Source organism: Syngnathus scovelli, chromosome 13 (genome assembly GCF_024217435.2).
Source record: "Syngnathus scovelli strain Florida chromosome 13, RoL_Ssco_1.2, whole genome shotgun sequence".
In the NCBI taxonomy this organism is placed as follows: domain Eukaryota; kingdom Metazoa; phylum Chordata; class Actinopteri; order Syngnathiformes; family Syngnathidae; genus Syngnathus; species Syngnathus scovelli.
In genome coordinates, this window is record NC_090859.1 from 8,225,398 (window position 1) to 8,245,021 (window position 19,624).

The 19,624-nt window shown below is 42.1% G+C and overlaps 1 protein-coding gene across 4 annotated transcripts in view; it reads left to right on the top strand.

The window, feature by feature from the left end:
* The window catches only part of pappaa (pregnancy-associated plasma protein A, pappalysin 1a), a 79,458-nt gene that overhangs the window by 12,731 nt on the left and 47,103 nt on the right, over nucleotides 1–19,624 (top strand). For all 4 annotated transcript variants that reach the window (XM_049738754.2, XM_049738753.2, XM_049738752.2 and 1 more), the window contains 6 exons: nucleotides 3,555–4,653; nucleotides 10,069–10,214; nucleotides 10,638–10,931; nucleotides 11,209–11,401; nucleotides 11,821–11,942; nucleotides 17,711–18,212. In XM_049738754.2, the coding sequence (XP_049594711.1) occupies nucleotides 3,555–4,653; nucleotides 10,069–10,214; nucleotides 10,638–10,931; nucleotides 11,209–11,401; nucleotides 11,821–11,942; nucleotides 17,711–18,212 (2,356 nt within the window). The remainder of the gene's footprint in view (nucleotides 1–3,554; nucleotides 4,654–10,068; nucleotides 10,215–10,637; nucleotides 10,932–11,208; nucleotides 11,402–11,820; nucleotides 11,943–17,710; nucleotides 18,213–19,624) is intronic.

Consider the following 19,624-nt stretch of genomic DNA (forward strand, 5'->3'; position numbering starts at 1 on the left):
ATCAGCTGCATTTTCCATCATTCTTCAGGGCTTTAGGACAAAAAGTTATTTCACCTCTTGTAGGGTGACAAAGTCAACACATTCTTCATTGTTTGTCAAAGCCGACGTGTTTCTTTGTAGCGCATGTGTGTGTGTGTTAGTGGTGCTTTACTTTTTCGAGCCTTTTGTTTCCTGCGGGTGTTTTTCTTGGACTGAGACAAATTCAAGGCGGCCTTTGGAACGACTGCAAATCCCTTAATGTGTGTGGACACAAATGGATAATATATCAAATGTAATGTACAGTGGTTGTGCTTGAAGTACAATCAAAACGTTTGAAGCTGGACCAGAAATTCTCGGTACAAAATTTAAAGAATCATAGACAGACTTCACTAGGCCTTTTGCAAACAAATGTCTTTCTATGACTGGTGTGGTACATTTGAGTAGAAGAAAGTCTACGTAGGCTGCTAATATTAGCTTCTCATTCTAGAGGTCTCAGCTTGTATTGCACAAAGAACTTAATTTGATTTTTTTTTTTTTTATAGCTAGTGCTGTTTAATAAGAATGAGCACTGAGAAATGTAGAAAGCTTCATTGGACTCTCAGCCATGCTGGTCCATCAGTGGAGTCCATCAATTTATGCTGTTTGACAAGAAGGAGCACTGAATGAATGTGCAGACTGCTAATGTTACCTTCATTTGCAATATGGTAATTTCCGGACTATAAGCGGCTACGTTATGTGCAAGCTTTGAACTCTGCTGCTTTTAGTCTGGTGTGTCTTATCTACGGATTTCTCGTGATTTTTCTATTACTGTCAAAGGATTTGTTTTGTTAATACAGGTAATAAAAATGAGAACATTGCATTTAAAAGACCTGCGGCTTATAGTCCAGTGCAGTTAATATGTATGAACAAAACAGGATTTTCCCCTAATTTTAGCTCGTGCGGTTTATAGTCCGGGAATTACGGTTTTTATAATAGGTTTTTCTCATCTGAAATTGCACAACTTTCAGCACAAAGCACGATTATGTGGATTTTATGTAATCACTTCATACTAGTCCATCTGTTTCTGCTGTTTGACAGAAAGCACTATGTAGACAGCAGGAAAATAACTTTTTAGGGGGTCGTTTAGCAGTCATATATATATATATATATATCAGACAGACAGATAGATAATAAAAAAAAATATATATATATATACAGTCTTTATATACAGTATATACTCACACACCTGTATATTGAGTCTACGAAGAAGGCAAGTCCCGAAATCAGGCTCTGGAAAAGTGTAGTGTGTTAGATTAATTGAGCATGGCAGAATTATGACAGCTGTTTACACGAGGAGCCCTGTGAGCATTGGAGCACACCTTTTAGCCTTGAGTGCACTAGCTGACAGATGGAGGGCTTTTTCCTTCCAACTGAGTGAAAAGGCGGCGGACGTCATCCACCTAAGACCTGACCTTGACGCTGAACCCGGGCCGTCGTTCTTCTTTTGAACATAAATCCATTGAATTAGCAAGTTAATGAATGCATCCTGAGGCAGCTGGCTGTCTAATGAGAACCAGATAAAAGTTAACACTCACCATTAGCCAGATTGATCGATTGCGGAACCAAGATATGGGACAAGCGAATTTGGATAAATTATTATTGCGATTAATATTAACCTTCAAATATTGTTGGCAATAATTACGACAATAAGTTAGAGTGCCTCTAGAGTGTGATAGACTCCAGCATACTGATCATTGTGAGGATAAGTGGTTTGAAACATGAAGGAATAAATGAATGAATAGGAAATCATATTAAGGTAACTAGTTGTAAATATTTTCTTTCATATCCATCATGCATAACCTGGCAATACATGCACAACCACCAAAAAGGCATGATTCTGTGAAGACTGGGGGTGGCCCTAATATATGGTTCATGGAGTTTTCCTAACATGTGTGAATTCCATAGAGATCCATTTAAAAATATGTCACACTTTAAATATGAAATTAGCTAGTGGATCCAGAATCCAGTAGTTTTATCAGGTTGACAAACAGTCTATCAGGTTGACAGGCTGATTGGGCTGCGAATGTAGCCGCGAACGGAAAGAAACTTTGTAGCTGTTGCTGTGCATTCTGGGAATAGTAGTTTCTTACTAATTCAGCGTAAGATGACTGTTATCAGTTGACAATTTTTGTAAATCTTATTAATCACTACACTATTTTTCAGCTCCAGGGGGGCTTAAGACCCTTTATAGTGTCCAAAGGGATTCTAAAAAAATAAATAAAATAAAGACAAATCGGAGGAAATTATTCTACTTTCAGCTGTCAAGTCAAAATCCTCTGCGATGAACCATGTCAGACATGCCAAGGCCTCTTTAAATCTTTGCAAAATGTCCCTGCAGCAACCTGGGCCACAAATTCGCATTCGCTGTGAACCCTCGTGGACCCGAACGTGTGCGCCAGTCTCATACGTACCTCAACAAGCATTAAACAAACAAACAGTTAGCATTCAGAGATCCCCTAAGAAGTGAAAACACATTACCATGCTGGAGCTGACACACATGGTCCAAGTGAAACAGGAAAAAGGTGTTTTGGTGCCTCTACAAAAACAAGGCCTCAGCAGAGAACTGTGCCTTTTCTGGCTACTTAGCTGGCAAGGGACATTTACACTAACAACTTTAAATGCACTCAGTGTTCGCGAAAAGCCTATACAGAGAGATTTCCATGGAGTTTCCCCTTAGACAAACATGCACTTCAACCCAATTTCCAGGACAACACACCCTCAGATATATGGAAGAAAAATAAAGCATATTTATGTATCTGCGCTCCGATCTTGACAGCTGGAAATCACAATTACCAGAGTTTAACATATTTTAGATTTTTTTAGTAACGTATAGGTTGAGTTGAGTTTCATGAAGCTCCTTGGCGGGAGTAATGTTGTATTGCTGTATCTAATATTATGCTGGGTGATCACGTGTTGACTGCGGATAGCCTTGCGTGACGGATAAGACAAGACCACAATATCTGACCAAATCCACAGCTTTATTTGGACAAATGCACCCTCCCAAATCTGCATGGAATCTCTGCCATGCTTCACGTTTGCCTGCAGAGACATATTTGTACCACGCTTTCTCCCTCTGGCTAACAGACTCCATTGTGTTCCGGCCAACTATCTGAAGCTTGAACATGTCAGTCCAGAGCAGCTGCTGTTAGTTTTCTCCACCTGAGTTTCTGTCTTTTAACTCTGGGGATTCACTTGACTCCCACATAAGACCTTTTGGAGTCTTCTGTAAAAGCGGCCTCAGATAACTAGAGATAAAAGTCAACATTTTTCACGGATAGGGACAGAGGTACCTCTTTGTAATATTTCAGTATGAACACTGATGGTGCAAAATAATTCTCTGACCGGATTTCTGTGCAGACAGCATCGGTTCAATTCCCACTCAGTGACTGTGTGAATGTGAGTGTGAAAGGTTTAGCTCTCTATGTAAACGTATTTATACCTCACATTATTGAATAGAAAACTGCCCTCCCTGTTGCACTTGTGACAGACTAAGCAAATGCACATAATAACGAGCTTTTCTTGTGTTGTCTTCCCAGGCCTTTACGACAAATGTTTCTACGCCTCCAGCGACCGAGGCTGGTTGCTTGGCATCCAGTCGGTCAGTGAACATGGCAACCGAGACCCTCGCTTCTTCTTCTCCCTTAAGACAGATCGAGCTCACAAGGCCACCGTCATCCACTCCAATGCACGCTACGTACCAAACCAATGGGCGCATCTAGCTGTCACCTATGATGGCGTCTACATGAAGCTCTTTGTCAACGGCGCCCAAGTTGGCGTGAGTCGCGAGCAATCGGGTGACGTCTTCAGTCACCTGACCAAAAAGTGCAAAGTACTGATGATCGGGGGAAACGCACTGAATCATAACTACAGAGGGGCGGTGGAGAGGGTGGCCCTGTGGAGGCATGCTCGGGGGCAGAGGCAGATTATCAGGGATATGCAGGGCAATGAGGATCTGCAAGATCTACCTCAACTGGTCATACGTGAAACTTTTGAGCATCCAGGCAGGAAGTGGCTGACTGTAAAAGACGGTAGCTTCCCTCAACCAGAGCAGAGGGGAAGTGGACGGATGGGTTTTCATGGCAGTGGAGGAAATGCTGAAGGATTATTAGACACGACGCTAGAGCCCCCAGCTTGTGGCCAAACGGTTTGTGACAACGTAGAGGTCATCAAAAATTACAACCAGCTTTCCAGCTTCCGACGCCCCAAGAAAGTACGTTATCGCGTGATAAATATCTGGGACGATACGCGGACCAAGCCAACCGTGTCAGACCACCAAATCAGCTTGCAGCACCAGCGTCTTAATGACGCTTTCAGTCCCTACAACATCACCTGGGAGCTCAGCATTCATAACATAACCAACTCGTCCCTTCGGAACAGACTGATCCTCGCTAACTGCGACATCAACAAAGTGGGTGACGACACTTGCGACCCAGAATGCAACCATCCACTCACCGGTTTCGACGCAGGAGACTGCGTGTCGGGCCACCGGAGTCGCTGCCCTGAGAGCAAGCAAGGAAACGGCGTGTGTGACCCGGAATGTAACTGGGAAAATTTCTACTACGACCTCGGTGACTGTTGCAACCCTGATGTAACGGATGTGACCAAGACATGTTTCAACCGCTCCTCTCCACACAAGTAAGCCCACCACCAATCTTTTTAGTAGTTTCTCAAGTATATCGCCACAACATCACTTGGTTAATTTCATTCAAGTCTCGATGAGATAATTTCAGCAGACCAAATCCACACCTCTCATTCCTCGATTAATCAAAAGATAAATCTGTCAGTGTGCTCGCCCTGCAAGATGGGCTTGGAAGTGTAGTCCTGCTTCCTGACCATTTGGTTTGCGGCTGAGTTGTAACTCAACTCCCAGCCTGTGTGGCCTGGGAAATCCTCCGGGGGTAGCTAGTCCAATCTTACCTCGGCCTGGTTCAATCAGCGTTCCACACACAAGCGGGACAAAACAAATGCTACATGATGACTCTTCTGGTAGCAAATACGCAAGCCAGACGGATCATTTTGTGCATGTGTGTGTGTATCCATTTTTCAACAACTCTCCCCCACCTTTTTCTACTTTGTTTCCTGTAGCCAGTGATCCTAATTAAGCCGTCTTGATTGGAGGCGGCAGTTGATTCGGAAAGAGTGAGATTGTAAACAGTGTAAAGGCAAATAGAGGTCAGGAAAGCGGGACCAGAATGACTTTCGCTTGTAGCAATGGAAATTATTGTAGACATGCCGCACTCCCCAGGAAACCGCACAGACGTGTTTCCTTGGGAGGCAGGTGAGGGTCCCTAAACACAGGAGGCTGAATTTTCCAATGAAAAACAGTGGAGAAACTTGTGAGGATCTATTTTTTTTCACAGCATCCTTTCAGGTGTACAGCACATGAACGTACGGATTGCGGCATTTGATGTGGCTGCTTGAAAACACGTAGACCTTCAAAAATATTTATTTTGTCATAATGTAATGTGCTTGTAAATGATGACTAAAAGCTGGCAGAGATCATAGATATTTTGAATTTTTTTTAAATAGGCCTCTGCCAATCCTCAGCATATTTCGGTTGCAGGTATACAAAGCACAGTAGCCTTGAATGAGGACAAAGCAGGGAGTTGTCATCATGAACAAAAGCGTTAAATCATCGTTTAGATCTTCGTGATAGTGCGAATAGAGCGATGAAGGTGGCTGGTTTCAATCATAGCTGAAGCTGGAAGCGCTGTCAGTCCGCCTCTATCCCTTTGTTTGAAATGACTGCTAAATAGCAAAATAATGACATTTAATTAACAACATTGGGAGAGTAAAAGCAGGTGGGCTTCACATCCCTTCCAGCTTAGTCATCGTTCAAAGCCCATTCATCAAGCGGCAGAGAATCTGCTTGATTTAGATGTCAACAACTGGCTTCCACTGTCCAAATCTCCCTGGTATTTGACATATGGGCGTGGGGTTTGACGCATTCCAGAAAGAAAGAAAAACAGGGGCGATATTCTCATTCAGAATAATCTTGCTCAAGTGACTTTGCTGTTTTGATTATGGTGCATAATGTCTATGGTATGCTCTGTGGCTTTCATTTCTTCAGCATTGCTACCGGGTTGTAAAAGACAAGTCAACACAGGACACAGGCAAACAATTTCTCTCTCCCGAACTTTTAGAAATAAGTCCAACCTATGTTCATGACACATCTTGATGAGATTTTAATTTATCTCATGGCATTTTTCATAAAAAAATGCCAAACAGATACACCAATTTACACCATATCTGTATTGATATTGCTGTAAATTGATATTACCGTATTTTCCGCACTATAAGGCGCACCTAAAAACCTCCAATTTTCTCAAAATCCGACAGTGCGCCTGATAATCAGGTGCGCCTTATATATGGACCATTATTGAGCTACTACAGCAAGCGTGTCCAAAGTCCTGCCCGTGGGCCAAATGTATATATCTAATATATGGACAAAGTTTTCAAATGGGCCATTCATTGAAGGTGCGCCTTATAATCCGGTGTGCCTTATATATGGACAAAGTTTTCAAATGGGCCATTCATTGAAGGTGCGCCTTATAATCCGGTGCGCCTTATAGTGCAGAAAATTCGGTATATGAGAGGGGGAATCAATAGTGAAGGGCACAGCGAGTTGGTTTCTTGATTTACCCCAATGAAATATTCAACAAAATATTCAAAGCTTCCCATATTAAGTTTTTAAGCACTCCTAAACCAAAGAAAGATGGGTGCGTAAACCTTTTCATTTTGGGAAATGAAATTCCGGCCTGGCGTTGTCAGAGGCTAATAGGTCATCCGTTTTCCCTTGGCCTCTGCCTCGCCTCCTTATGAGTCAATACCTCTCAGCGTGGCAGATTGATGGATGGAGCACCCTTTTCTCCGCTCCACTCCCTCTCCCCACTGTATTTAGCTCAGTGGAGGGACTAATCTCCCGGGCCCTTGACTTGGGTGTTTTACAGTTGGTCGTCTAAACCATTAAGCCCCGTCCCATAAAACATAATGGAGTGCTTGTTCGTAAATACCAGGACTTTGCACTTCCCTTTTAAAGCCGGAGCGCTCTTATAAAAACACCTGTTGTTGAGATTTCACCTGTGCTTTCAGTGACAGGGGGTGGCCTCCTGCATTCGAGTCTACTCCGATGGGATAATGGATTGTCAGATTATATACTATCTTTTTAGAAAATATGCTGTATTGCTTTTTAATCTAGTTAGATGGTGTTCTTTAAGTCACGTAAGGCGCACTGAAGATATTGCCAATGTTCTTTGAGCATTCACTCCATCATCATTCCCATTTCCAATTTATCTCTGGGTCGTTGAGAATTTGAATGTGCAAGAGTGCATTTGTTAAGTAGAAAGGTTGAGGACAAGCAATCAGATCTGGTAATAAACGTGGAGATGAACAATGGGGTTTAGGAGCTGCGGTGTTAACCCAAACGGAATATGAACGTTGGCCACCAGAATGTTATAGCCACACCAGCTTGCTCCTTTGCTGGACCCAGGCATACTCCACTGAATGTATACGAGGCAAATTTACAGCTTTACATGAATTATACATGGGTGTAAATGGATGAAGTCATAATCTCCAGTTTAAAAGCTGTGAACACAGAAATGTAAGCAGCCACACAAATCCCCGGATCTCGCACCAAACGATCCCTCACTGCCACCCTTCCAACGTCCCCATGTGACGAGGGTCCAAAGAGGGAGAGCGGGGTCGGAGTAAAGCCGGGTAAGGGTCATTGGCAAGGAACTTAAAAGAAGACGTGACTGGACGGTCACAAAGATGGAGTGAACGGTCCAAACTCTGCGCTGCAAACACTTCCACACCAAACGTATGTCGAGCGTGTTAATGTTAATTTACTCTCTGGATCTGGATTTGATACCTCTGTCACGTTGTTGCCTGAAAATTAGCTGATCTTAGCCCAACCTAGCATCCAAGTCCACGGCTCACAGTATTTTTGGAAGTAAGCATCTCGGTAATTAACTGACACAACTATGCAAGAAATTGAAAAGTACATTTCACTTTTACTATTGTACAGTAGGCCTTTTTTGAAGAAGCAGAAAAGTTCCCTGTGAAATCAGTTATACTTGCTGTGCAGTGAGATTTATCCATCAAACTTTGTGGAGATATTATCTATTAAATTTCTCTGGGTTTAAACCTTCGCCGAATTGCTAGGAGGGATAATTTTCTCACGAGTGTATTTCCTCTAAAACGCTGCCAAACACTGCTGTTAGCCACTTTTAAATTGCTTCCTCTAGGTGACATTGAACATACTCCGCCAGTCAGCTTGGTTTTACATTTAGATTTTAATATCTTGTGCAGACACTTGCCGCTCCTTTTTTTTTTTTTTATACATTTTTTAAAGATGTGGAACTATTTACTACAAAGCACGCTGGCATGACTGGCTAGGTTTTTAGAGCGCAGAATGGAATAAATGATACACAGAGTGTTGTGGTGCAAAAGGATGAACGAGAAATTAACAGTACAGACGGCACTAAATGAATTTAATGAAGTAATTGGAGGGTTCATGTAAAAGAAAACAGTTGATGTAGAGCCATTGAAATCTAATTAACAGACCTTTAAGAGTTATTTAATCATGGTGTAAATCATTACATCCCATTTTCCCCCCCAGTATTTTCCTGCTTCGAACTTTCATCCAAAAAGATTCCGTTACTTAACCGCAGACATCTAATGTGTAAATGGACAAACAGAGGCAGCCATTTAGAAAAACTACCCATAGGCGTGCAGTTTATTTGTTCCAGTGAGAGATTATGCCGCATTAATTTCACCACTTTGTCCACATTTAACCAGAGGGTCGGAACCGTTTAGTAGGAAGTATGTTTGTTTCCCAGCTGTACACAGCCATGTTTTTGTTTTTTGTTTTTTTTTGCCTCTGTGTTGTCACACTTAATCTTATGATCCAAGAACACAGAAGTTATAAACTGAAATATTGGTGGTAGCAGTCGAGCGCATCGGTTAAAATATTTAAAAGGGGTGTCATTTGTGACCAAGTCTTGTGTTTTGAGAAGAAAAAAAAAAAAACTCCAGCAGATGCAATAGATTATTGACACTTTCAAGCGATGGCTGTGCTTTCTGACACAGCCTGCCAGGGCCAGCGGCCAGGTTTTAGTTTGTTCCTAAAATAAATGACAGTCAGACTGCGGCGATAACTTATCGTGCCGCCGAATGATTGCAGTTATCAGTAACTGGATCGCATCGCTGGGCCACATGCTGGAAGACAATACTTCACTCTGTGCATTTAATTAATTGGTGGATTGTTGAAATGAAGAAAGCGTCGAGAGATGTTGGGAATCAAATGGAATAATGGCAGCAAATGTTTTATTGAACTGGTTGTCTTCCCAACATGAAACATGTGTCGCCATGATGTTCACAAGGCATTGCGGCTTGGCTATCAGCACTGCTACAAACAAGGGAAATGAAGGCCCTTGGTTGCATTTTGGGTTACTGTTTATTGGCCTGTTGCTCTTCCTAGACAACAGCCTCAACATGGTTCAATTTCCTCTGGATTACACAAGGGTGCAATAACAAGCCTGACAAATAATTAGGACGTTTTTCAAATTGAAACGGCATTGCCGCATTTTATCAAATTGTTCCTCTAACTCCATTTGTTCATCTGTCTGTGCACATAATTTGTTGCTCAAGTTCCCGAGCCAGGTTTGCCATAAATAAGAGCACATTACACTTACATGAATCCATTACTCTTATCCAATTGAACATGTGTTTTGTGTGCTGGTGGGTCCCAAAGTCAAAAGTAATCACTATTTGGGGCCAAAAAGCAAGGAAATATTTTTTTTTTCCAATATTGTAGTTCAAATGTAAATTAGAGAAAATTTTGACGATTGTCATCAAATTCTAGCAATTTTGTTCTTGTGATACAGCTTCTCAAGATTATTAGGTATATAGATTATTCCTAATATTATGACTTAATCCATTTATTTCTTTGACTTTATTTTCAATTGTCCTTGTATTTCTTTGTACAAAGAAAACCAGATTTTTAGTTAAAACACTTCATTCCTATGTGCTTTCTCGGTCATTTCCCAGAGCCTATTTGGATGTGAAGGAGCTCAAAGAGATCCTGCGCTTGGACGGCTCGACTCACCTGAATGTTTTCTTTGCCAACTCCTCTGATGAAGATCTAGCCGGGGTTGCCACTTGGCCATGGGACAAAGAAGCCCTCACGCATTTAGGTTAGATGACACGCAATGTGCACATACACACGTATACACATACCTACCCCCAACACATATGCAAATATTCAGCGCATGCCGTATCTGGCCATCCAGACTGTTGATTCGGGGTAATTACAGTTCAAGCCTCAAGCAGCAAGCGCCTGTCTTGATCAGAGCTCGAACTGTGAGGAAGCCCAGGTGAACCGTGAATAATGCATTACGTGACTCTACATATTGATTGTTTGCAGTTTGCATCATGCTCTTACAGTGGATATAAAGTCTTCACACCCATGTCCAAAAGCCAAATTATTGCGTTAGAAAAAAGTGAGAATGAAATTATTTCTCTTGGTCGGTTATTGTTTTTGCATCACAAAAAATAGCGTTTTAGCGGAGGTGTGTAGACTTTTTTTTTTTTTAGATACACTATTTTTCCTCTCTCAGGTGGAATTGTGCTGAACCCGTCCTTCTACGGCACATTCGGCCACACGGACACCATGGTTCATGAGGTGGGTCACAGTCTGGGCCTCTACCACGTCTTTCGAGGGATCTCTGAGATCGAGTCGTGCAACGACGCTTGTTTGGAGACTGAGCCTTCCATGGAGACCGGCGATCTATGCGCCGACACCAACCCCACGCCCAAGTTCAAAGGCTGCCATGATCCCGAGCCGGGAAACGAAACCTGTGGCTGTCCGCATTTCACGCACACGCCCTTCAACAACTACATGAGTTACGCAGGTGAGGAATGGTAAACTGTTGCTGTTATTTTCGCAGTATGTTACATTGCAAGCACTTATTTTTTCAAGTATATTACAATTCAGGTCAAGTTAAAAGTGGTCTACTGGACTTCTATTCGCCGTCACCTCATCCTTCCTGTGCTTTACTGCTCCTGTTTTGGTTAGCAACAGAGTTAAAAGGAGTTGACTATTCAATATCTGAGAGACCAAAACATTTATTGGTATTTTGGATGGAAATGTTGGAAATGGCCACAGTTTTTGTTTTGTCCTCCCCACAGACGACTCCTGTACCGACTCCTTCACCCTGAATCAAGTAGCCCGGATGCACTGCTACATGGACCTTGTCTACCAGACGTGGCAACCTGCCTCCAAACCTCCCCCGGTGCCGATGCCCCCTCAGGTGGTGGAGCAGCATCACAACTCTATCAGCTTGGAATGGTTCCCGCCTATTTCGGGACACTTTTACGACAGGTGAAATGACCTGGATTGGTTGCCTATCAATTACAATGACTTTGCTTGGAAAGTCTAAAGTGATATGTTGTAGCCTACTTGGATATTGCATTGCATAACCATTCATTTGTGTATTTATCACAATCATACTGCAAATAGACCTCATTTACATGCGTCTGTAGCGGCTGCTGATTTGGTTACCGATAGAATTCAAATGGGATCAACAGTTAATACTATAATGTCCTTGCGTGAATGATTGCATGTGATTACAGTTATTATTTTTATTATTATAAAAAATTTAGACTTTTATATCTTGATAAGAATTTAGTTGACTAATAATGGAGAAGCCGCATTAGTCAAGTAGGGGCAATTGCTTGAGGAAATACTGCACGTGGCTTGTATCTAAGTTGCCTGCTGTGCCTGTCTGTTGTGTTTCCTAGAGAATTGGGATCAGTGTGTGATAAATGCACAGAGGGGAGAGTTCTACTTCAGTACGCCTCCAACTCATCATCACCCCGACCGTGCGCCCCTTCTGGACACTGGTCTCCACTCGAGGCTGAAGGTAGTTACGTGCATGACATATTGAACCTCTATATCTTCGACCTCCACTACACTAAGTGATATCAAGGCTACGCACTCCCAGTTTGCTGTGCAAAATATGTAAACAGGAATTGAGGTTTTGCCGTTTTGTTGTTTTTCTGAGTCAGAGCTCCAACATGCAAACATTTCGACAACTGACTCACTTGTTTAACACGCAATCATTTGGTCGACTCCCAACGAATCAAGCTTTCAGGCACCGCCCCTCATGTTGCATGAGGCCTCAAGATCAAAATCAAAGGCCTTGTCATTCCCCGATTAAAAAAATAAATAAATAAAAAAAATAGGATTTAGGCACAATGAAAGCTGACATGGGCTTTCAGATGAGATTTTTTGTGTGTGTGTGCTCTGATAGCGAGTCCCCTATATAAAGACTTAACAGGAATAAGGTATTTATGGTATAAAAATAGAGTGTCCCATCTGTGCACCACTTAATTGTTCAGGCATCATTCACACCAAGCTCAATCACTCTCTTGCTAATATCAAACTTGAATAGTACTCATAGCACGACCTCCACCAAGGCCGGACCATCCTAATTTGGAATCACTCTCTGAAAAAAAAAAAAAAAATTATTCATTTATTTCCATATGAATTAATTTTAATGTGGCTTTTAGAAAAACTAAAATGTCTAGACTGAAGTTAATGAAACAATTAAAATAACAAAAATTACTTTTATGGCCTATGTCCCAACCCTCTACAAATATTTGTGAAAATCGGTTAAGTAAGTGCGGTCATGAGCCTGCACATTAAAAAAAAAAAAAAAAAAAAAAAAAAACTTGGAAGAAAATAAATGCAAGTAGTAACTGTGCATCTCTATCCGTCCAAGGTATGACAGTGGTGATTACGATCTTTTTCATGTTTATAGTACACAAGCTGGAAGCCTTGACCAACTAAGACCTATTACTCACGCGTTATTACACCTTTTTAATGAGTACTTTAAAGCTTGCCCTCGTCCACATATCATATCAAGTGTATGTGCGCGCTCCTTTCAGGCACGTCGCCAAGCAGCCAAATTTAATGTGTCCCCTTTATCTCTGCGGCGTTTGTCTGCTTGAGTTGGCGTGCGTGCGTGTGGGTGATCTATAGATTATTTAAAGTCACTGAACCTTGCCTTAACACTAGCCATAATGTGTGTACCAGAGGCAAGTCTGGGCTTGTCTAACATGCTCAGTGTGTAAACTGTATTCAATTTTCTTTCTTGGAAAGCCTCCCTGTTTGTGTCAGCTCCCCATTTCCTCTTAACTCTGCCCGGGCCAGCGTCTCGGTGGACTCCCAGCTGCCGTTTTGGGTGAATAAAGTGTCTGCAGTAGTAGACATTCTCCTAATGCACCCGCTCATGACTGGAAACTGATGCATTTGCATTTAAACTATACGGTGTGGCTCATATCTGGAGATAAACGATGCCGTGTTGCGCTGCATGTGCGTATGCATTCATGAGTTGAGCGTTCATGCATACACATCGCACCTCAAACGGCGGCATGGTCATCCAGGGCCAGAGTACCTCTCATAAATGTTTACGACGCGATGCCCGGGCAGGGAAAAAAAAGGCCAAAAAGAAAAAGCACACATGGACACGAGTTCGGCAGGAGGTAGAGAGGAAGAGAGGTTGTGTGCGGTGGAAAGCAACCAAAATATTTAAGCTAGATGTCTGTGGTTAGCGTCATTCACAAGGCAAGGATCCTGGCTTGATTGGAAACAGCAGTGTGCATGCATGTGAGTGAATGTGGTGCAACATCCTGCATGTATACGTGCCTATGAGTAAGAACATTAATTGGGTGGAACCAACTACCGTATTTTCCGGACTATAAGGCGCACCTAAAGACCTAGACTTTTCTCAATAGCCGACAGTGCGCCTTATAGTCTGGTGCGTCTTATATATATATGGACCAAATTCCTAAATTTAAACTGGCCCGAAGCATTGTGTCATGAAATGAATCATAAGTGGCCTGTTGAAGACTATGAATCATGAATCAAAAAGACTATGGATCATTATTTTGTGATTATAAAGTAATTAGTTGCGTCTGAAGTTGAAATAAAAAAGATAAAATGTAGAATGATTTGATTTGGATTAAAAATCTGACATTATGCATTAATGGTGCGCCTTATAGTCCGGTGCGCCTTATATAAGGACAACGTTTTAAAATGGGCCATTCATTGAAGGTGCGCCTTATAGACCGGTGCGCCTTATAGTCCGGAAAATACGGTAATGCTCGGACTCAACCATAAGCAATAGCATTGATCGAGTTCTGCCAGCTGTAGTGGCTGATAATCTCTTCATTGGTTCATCAAACTTTGCTGAACACATGCAATGACAAAAACTAGAAATTAAGAAATCTAAAAATCTAGAAATGGCAATTCATTCCCACCCATCTGGTTAGTCGGGCTGAACGATTTATCGTTTTGGGATTGATTTTAGCCAACACGATTTTACATGATTGTCAAGTGTTTTTATGTGTCCACGTCACGCTGTCACCAGGAAATCCTTACTTCAGCAGCTACTCTCGAACATTGAGCACTGAGCTAACTTGCTCTGTACAATCTCTGTGGGAGCTGTGTAGTGCTGATCCCCTCCTCAAAGAAACTAGATTCCGTCTCCGTGGTAGCCAATAAGGTAGACAACACAATGTGACACTGACTCCCCAGCTGTTTTGTCAGTGTCTTTTGCTCCCTTTAAGTGTGCACACTTATGAGAGCGTCAAGTGTGTGCGGGTGTGTGTGCGGTGGGATTATCTTGTCTGCCTTGGGAGTGTGTAACAGTGTGTGACAGTGAGTCATTCACCATGGGAGCCATTTCCTAGAAAGCAGCAATGTGTACATGCCTGGACATGTACCATTCTTCACCCACCCGCCTCTTAGGCTGGGGATAAGACCCCAATATCGGTCACCCACTTTTTCAGGGATTGTTGTCATAAATAACAAAAAACATGGATTCTTGAAATAGAAGTGTCTTTATGAAAAATAAATTATGGTATGAGGAAAAAATTGATGAAAATTACTTTAGCTCTGTAATTTTGTTTGCCTTTTTCCTCAGTTAGAATTCAAGCCTTTTTTTTAGATGCGCAGTGTAACTTTATTACATTAACCTGGTGAGAGCTTCAGTTTATGCATAATAATAATAGCAGCAATAATAACACCAACAACAACAGGTCCAGCTTCTATGTGGAATTTGCATATAATAATAATATTATTAATAATAATAATAACCCATCCATCCATTTTCTATACTGCTTGCCCCCACGGAGGTCACAGGATAATAATAATAATAATAATAATAATAATAATAATAATAATAATAATAATAATTTTATATTAACACTTTCCTGAGAACCCAAGGACATCATACTGAGTATATAATCCATTCAACAATAAAAATAACATACAAAACTACAGGTAATAGAGCGCTTCAAATCACAAACGTACTTAAAAAAACAACCCAAATCAAATTAAAATTTTATTATGATAAAAAATCTTATCTGCTTTTTTCCATACACCACAACTGATTATACAATATTTGTTTTAATCTAAAGTCTTATCACATACTACCGGTACTACTACTGCTATCAACAATCAAAATAATACAAAAAAGTAACGACAATAGACCAAAACAATAGCTAGATGGGAACATACAAAATAGATCTGGCCCATATCGAGCAATCAAGTCAGGTGAAATCCCATTTAAATTGTCACCTTTAAGAATTATTTTGTGGCTGTAACACCTGTAAAGCACTGTGGTTTTGACTTGACCATGAACATTTAGACAAAAAAACTGACCATACATGCATTTGCATCTCTAAGCTTTTGAACAGCAGTGCAAAAAGCAGTAGTAGGCCATCATAACATCTGATTTGCTCCTTACATACTGAACGAAAACGAGGACTACAGGAGGAGGTCACAGAGTAAACCGAAGCTCTCAGAGTATTTTGACAAATATTTCTCTACCAGCCTTACTTTTGTCTTTTTTTCCACATTCTTTCTTCTATCATTTACTACCTCCACTCTGGCCACACACGCAGTTAAAGTACAATAATAAATGTGTTGAGATAATGTGGCTTGGAAAGCATATTCAGTGTTCACTTGATTAAACAGTGGAATTTTGCACGGTGCCCAGAAATGAGGTTAGCAAATGGCTTCGTCGCCCGCCAGCTTGGAAGTGCACTAAAGGAAATCGAGGGAGAACATAGAGTCTGCCGCTCACTGGCTTCTCAAAGTGCTTGATGAATGTTAGCGTACGTCACTTGGGATAATGCGAGCTAGCTGTGTGCCGACTCCAAATATGGAGTGAGTGTGACTGTTCGGACTGTTATAATGACTTTGCTGAACCCAAAGCCCCTCACGGCGGGGCCCCTCCTCGCAAGGTACACACCTCACCCAGCTCCTAAGAACTCACAATGAACTCTCAGTTTCACCTCCACCTTCATGTCGCAAGCGGTGCTCAAGATGGAGGGGAGAAAAAAAAACAGTAATGTACATTCTTCATCCACCGTCCCTCGTAAATAAAATCCAAAGCCTTAAGCACGCACAAGAGATCATTGTGACATCCTTTCTGGATTTCATGCATCACTGTAACATGAAGTTCAATCGATGTAAAAAGTCAACACTCAAATGCCCGGATTTTAATGATGTAATAAACGAGACACAGATAAATCATTAAAAACAAAATCCCCAATTAATGCTGCCTAAAATCTGTACACAACTATTTTGTAATCTTTTCAGGATTAAAAAATAACATGGTGTCCATAAATCATAGAGAGATGGGAGGATACTTCCAGTGCCGTAGTAAACAAAGTCTTGCCAGGAAAGATGTGAAGGCTATAATGTCCTTTTGTATGGGATTCAATTTAAGAGAGGTATCTGGAATTCCAAATATAAAAGCAAGGCTGCAGAATCACACGGAGTACATCAGACATAAAATACGTATCTGGTTCAGAAATTACCCAGGTTGGTACAAGAAGAAAACATATGATTAAGGTCAGAGGAAAAGCAATATTTGTCACGTTTATCCACAACATCTGGATATTTTTGAGAAAGTCTGGATTTAGAAAAATGAACCCTATGCAGAACCTTAAACTGGATAAGTCCCAGATAAGCACAGGAGGTGGTAGATCATCTCCTCTGTATAAGTCGCGCCCAAAAGTCAACATCTATTTGTATCCATAATTCTTTTCCCTATCCAATTTTAATTTTAATGCCTGGTGGGTTGCGTAAGGCCAAAATGTAGTCATAAATACTACAGACCATTCCCTTCTGCTGTGGATTAAACAAGAACAGTCCTTGCCAAGTCTTCCTTGGAGGTAAAAAAGCTCGATTCCAAAAACTTTTGGAGACAAAATCAGGACCCTGAAAATAACAAAACAAATGGGTTGGCGGGAAGTAATAAGCAGAAGACAGGCTAGCAAAACTTTTAGACACTGCGTCCATAAGTCTTGAATTGTTTAATACGCTTGTGAGGGCACATTGAAAATACCGAAATTAATGTAAGAAATGAGTGGTTCCTAAAAGGATTGAGAACTGTGATTGTTGTCAGTGTATAATGTAGCTTTTGGAGGTAAAGAGAAATAAAGTATGGCAGGTATAGAAGAACCTCTACAGGATGGTACCTCAAGGTTTTTTATCAATCTGGTTTGTCACATTTGCACCCGAGTCTCCTGAACGCGAGACAAACGTGCAACCACTAACCCTGCATTGCCAGCGCTGGTTAATAAAATATTTGATTTCTGTAACTTTATCCCTCAGGTCCTCCTGATGTTGAGCAGGCCTGCGAACCAAGCGTGCGTACCTGGAGCCCCAACGCGGGGATTGAACAGGGCATCGTCGGCCTCTCCGAGTGCCCCCTCCAGGGCTGCATGCTCCAGCTGGAGTTCCCCCATCCGCTAGTACCCGACACACTGACTGTCTGGGTCACGTTCTTCAGCCCTGAAGAAACAGCACTACCGGCTATCCACAATATCCTGCTACTCACCGTCAGTGGCAATAACATCTCACTAGGCCCTAGTAATGTCTTCTGCGACACCGCACTCACCCTGAAGCTTGACGTTGAGGAAGAAGTCTACGGGGTGCAGTTCTTCACCATGGAGCAGCACCTGGAGATTGACGCCACTCTCTTGGCATCCAAACCGGACTGCTCTCTGTGTCATGACTGCCAACCACTGCGCTACCGTTTGCTGCGTGACCCGCCCTTCACCCACGCACCACATGGTCTCATTTTCAATGAACCATCGCGCCGATATACAGACAGGTGAGTGACCTGGTAGGTAAATTCCTCTTTGAGTCAACTGTCCATGTGGTCTGTGATGCTCCCTTGGAGAGTCTGTGGGATAAAACCTCTAGACAAGACTATTATAAAAACATTCTCCGTGTATTTGGAAGGAGTATTACAGGAAAGTCATGAAACCAGTTTTCTTTCTTTGTGCAGTTGCTTAAAAGCTGGAAGTCTAATTAGGGATTTTTATGTGTGACAGTCAGTGTTTGTTTGTACGAGCAAACTACACTCACAAACATGGTCTTGCAATAGCAGATTTCCCTTTCAGCACTGGAGAGGAAAATGAGTAAGCCACCGCTACTCTTGGAGTTTGAAACCTGCGGTTGGACAAGTATTTCCAAAGTCGCAGGTCAATCGTTGCCCACATTTGTTTTTTCCCCTGTTCCGTGAAGCAAGGGCAAACAGATGGCTTGTTGAAAGTATTATGTGCACACTGTGGTGAGAGTTTAGTGCTTTGCTCCCGCGGAATGTGCTGACTCGTCAAAGATTTGTGCTATACGTGGCACCGACGTGTGTTGTGCCATCTCGCTATCGTGCCGTCAGCGCGGTTCACATGAGAAGGAAAATCGCCTGATAAGATTCGAAAGGGTGAGTATACACGTTCAACAAGATGGAGCGAGGATACTGGTGTTGCATAAAGCACCCTCACACAACTTCCTAGTTTTGGACAGCAGGAGGTCTTCCAAAGACTGCACCAAGTAAGATGCATTTTATTTGCAGGGAGACTTTGGCACACATCGGTGATTATTGACGGACCGTAGGTAATTTAAAAGCTGTGGTGTATTTCATGAGTTGCGGTTAGCTTCCCACGGTTGAGTTTGGTGGCACTGGTGGACTGTTTACCTCCTTGAGTGCATATGGAATGTTGTTGCTGGTTTTGTAGCATGATTGCAACAAAGGAAACAGTTACTTGTCTTTTAGAATAAATGGAGTTCTAGAAACAATCCCTGGCATCGAGTACAATTACAAAATGGTTTCGGGAAAAAGGAGTATTTTGTGTTTTAGGTTCTTGTTTACCACAAAAGCTTCTTCCTTCTTGGGGTGTGTGCTGTGATTGAGCTCTACTGTCAGCTTTACCTGAGATGGGTCAAACTGAGCAGAAGGAGCATTTGGATTTGGGGGGGGGTCTCCATTCTTGGGTGGCGGTTTGTTTGGAATGGCCTAAGGTTGGAAGGTCAAAGCAAAAAGATAAATTATGGTGCAAAATCAGGACGTGTGAAATGAAGAGGAGATGCATAAGGTTGAAGGTTGGACTATTTGGGGTTAAATCATAGGAGAGGGCCAATAGGTGATGGAGGAGAACATTAGGGGGTTGAGAAATCATGAGGGGGTGAGTGGGGGATGGGGGCTGTATTTGGTCTGACCTCTATTCAGCCGAGGCACCCCAG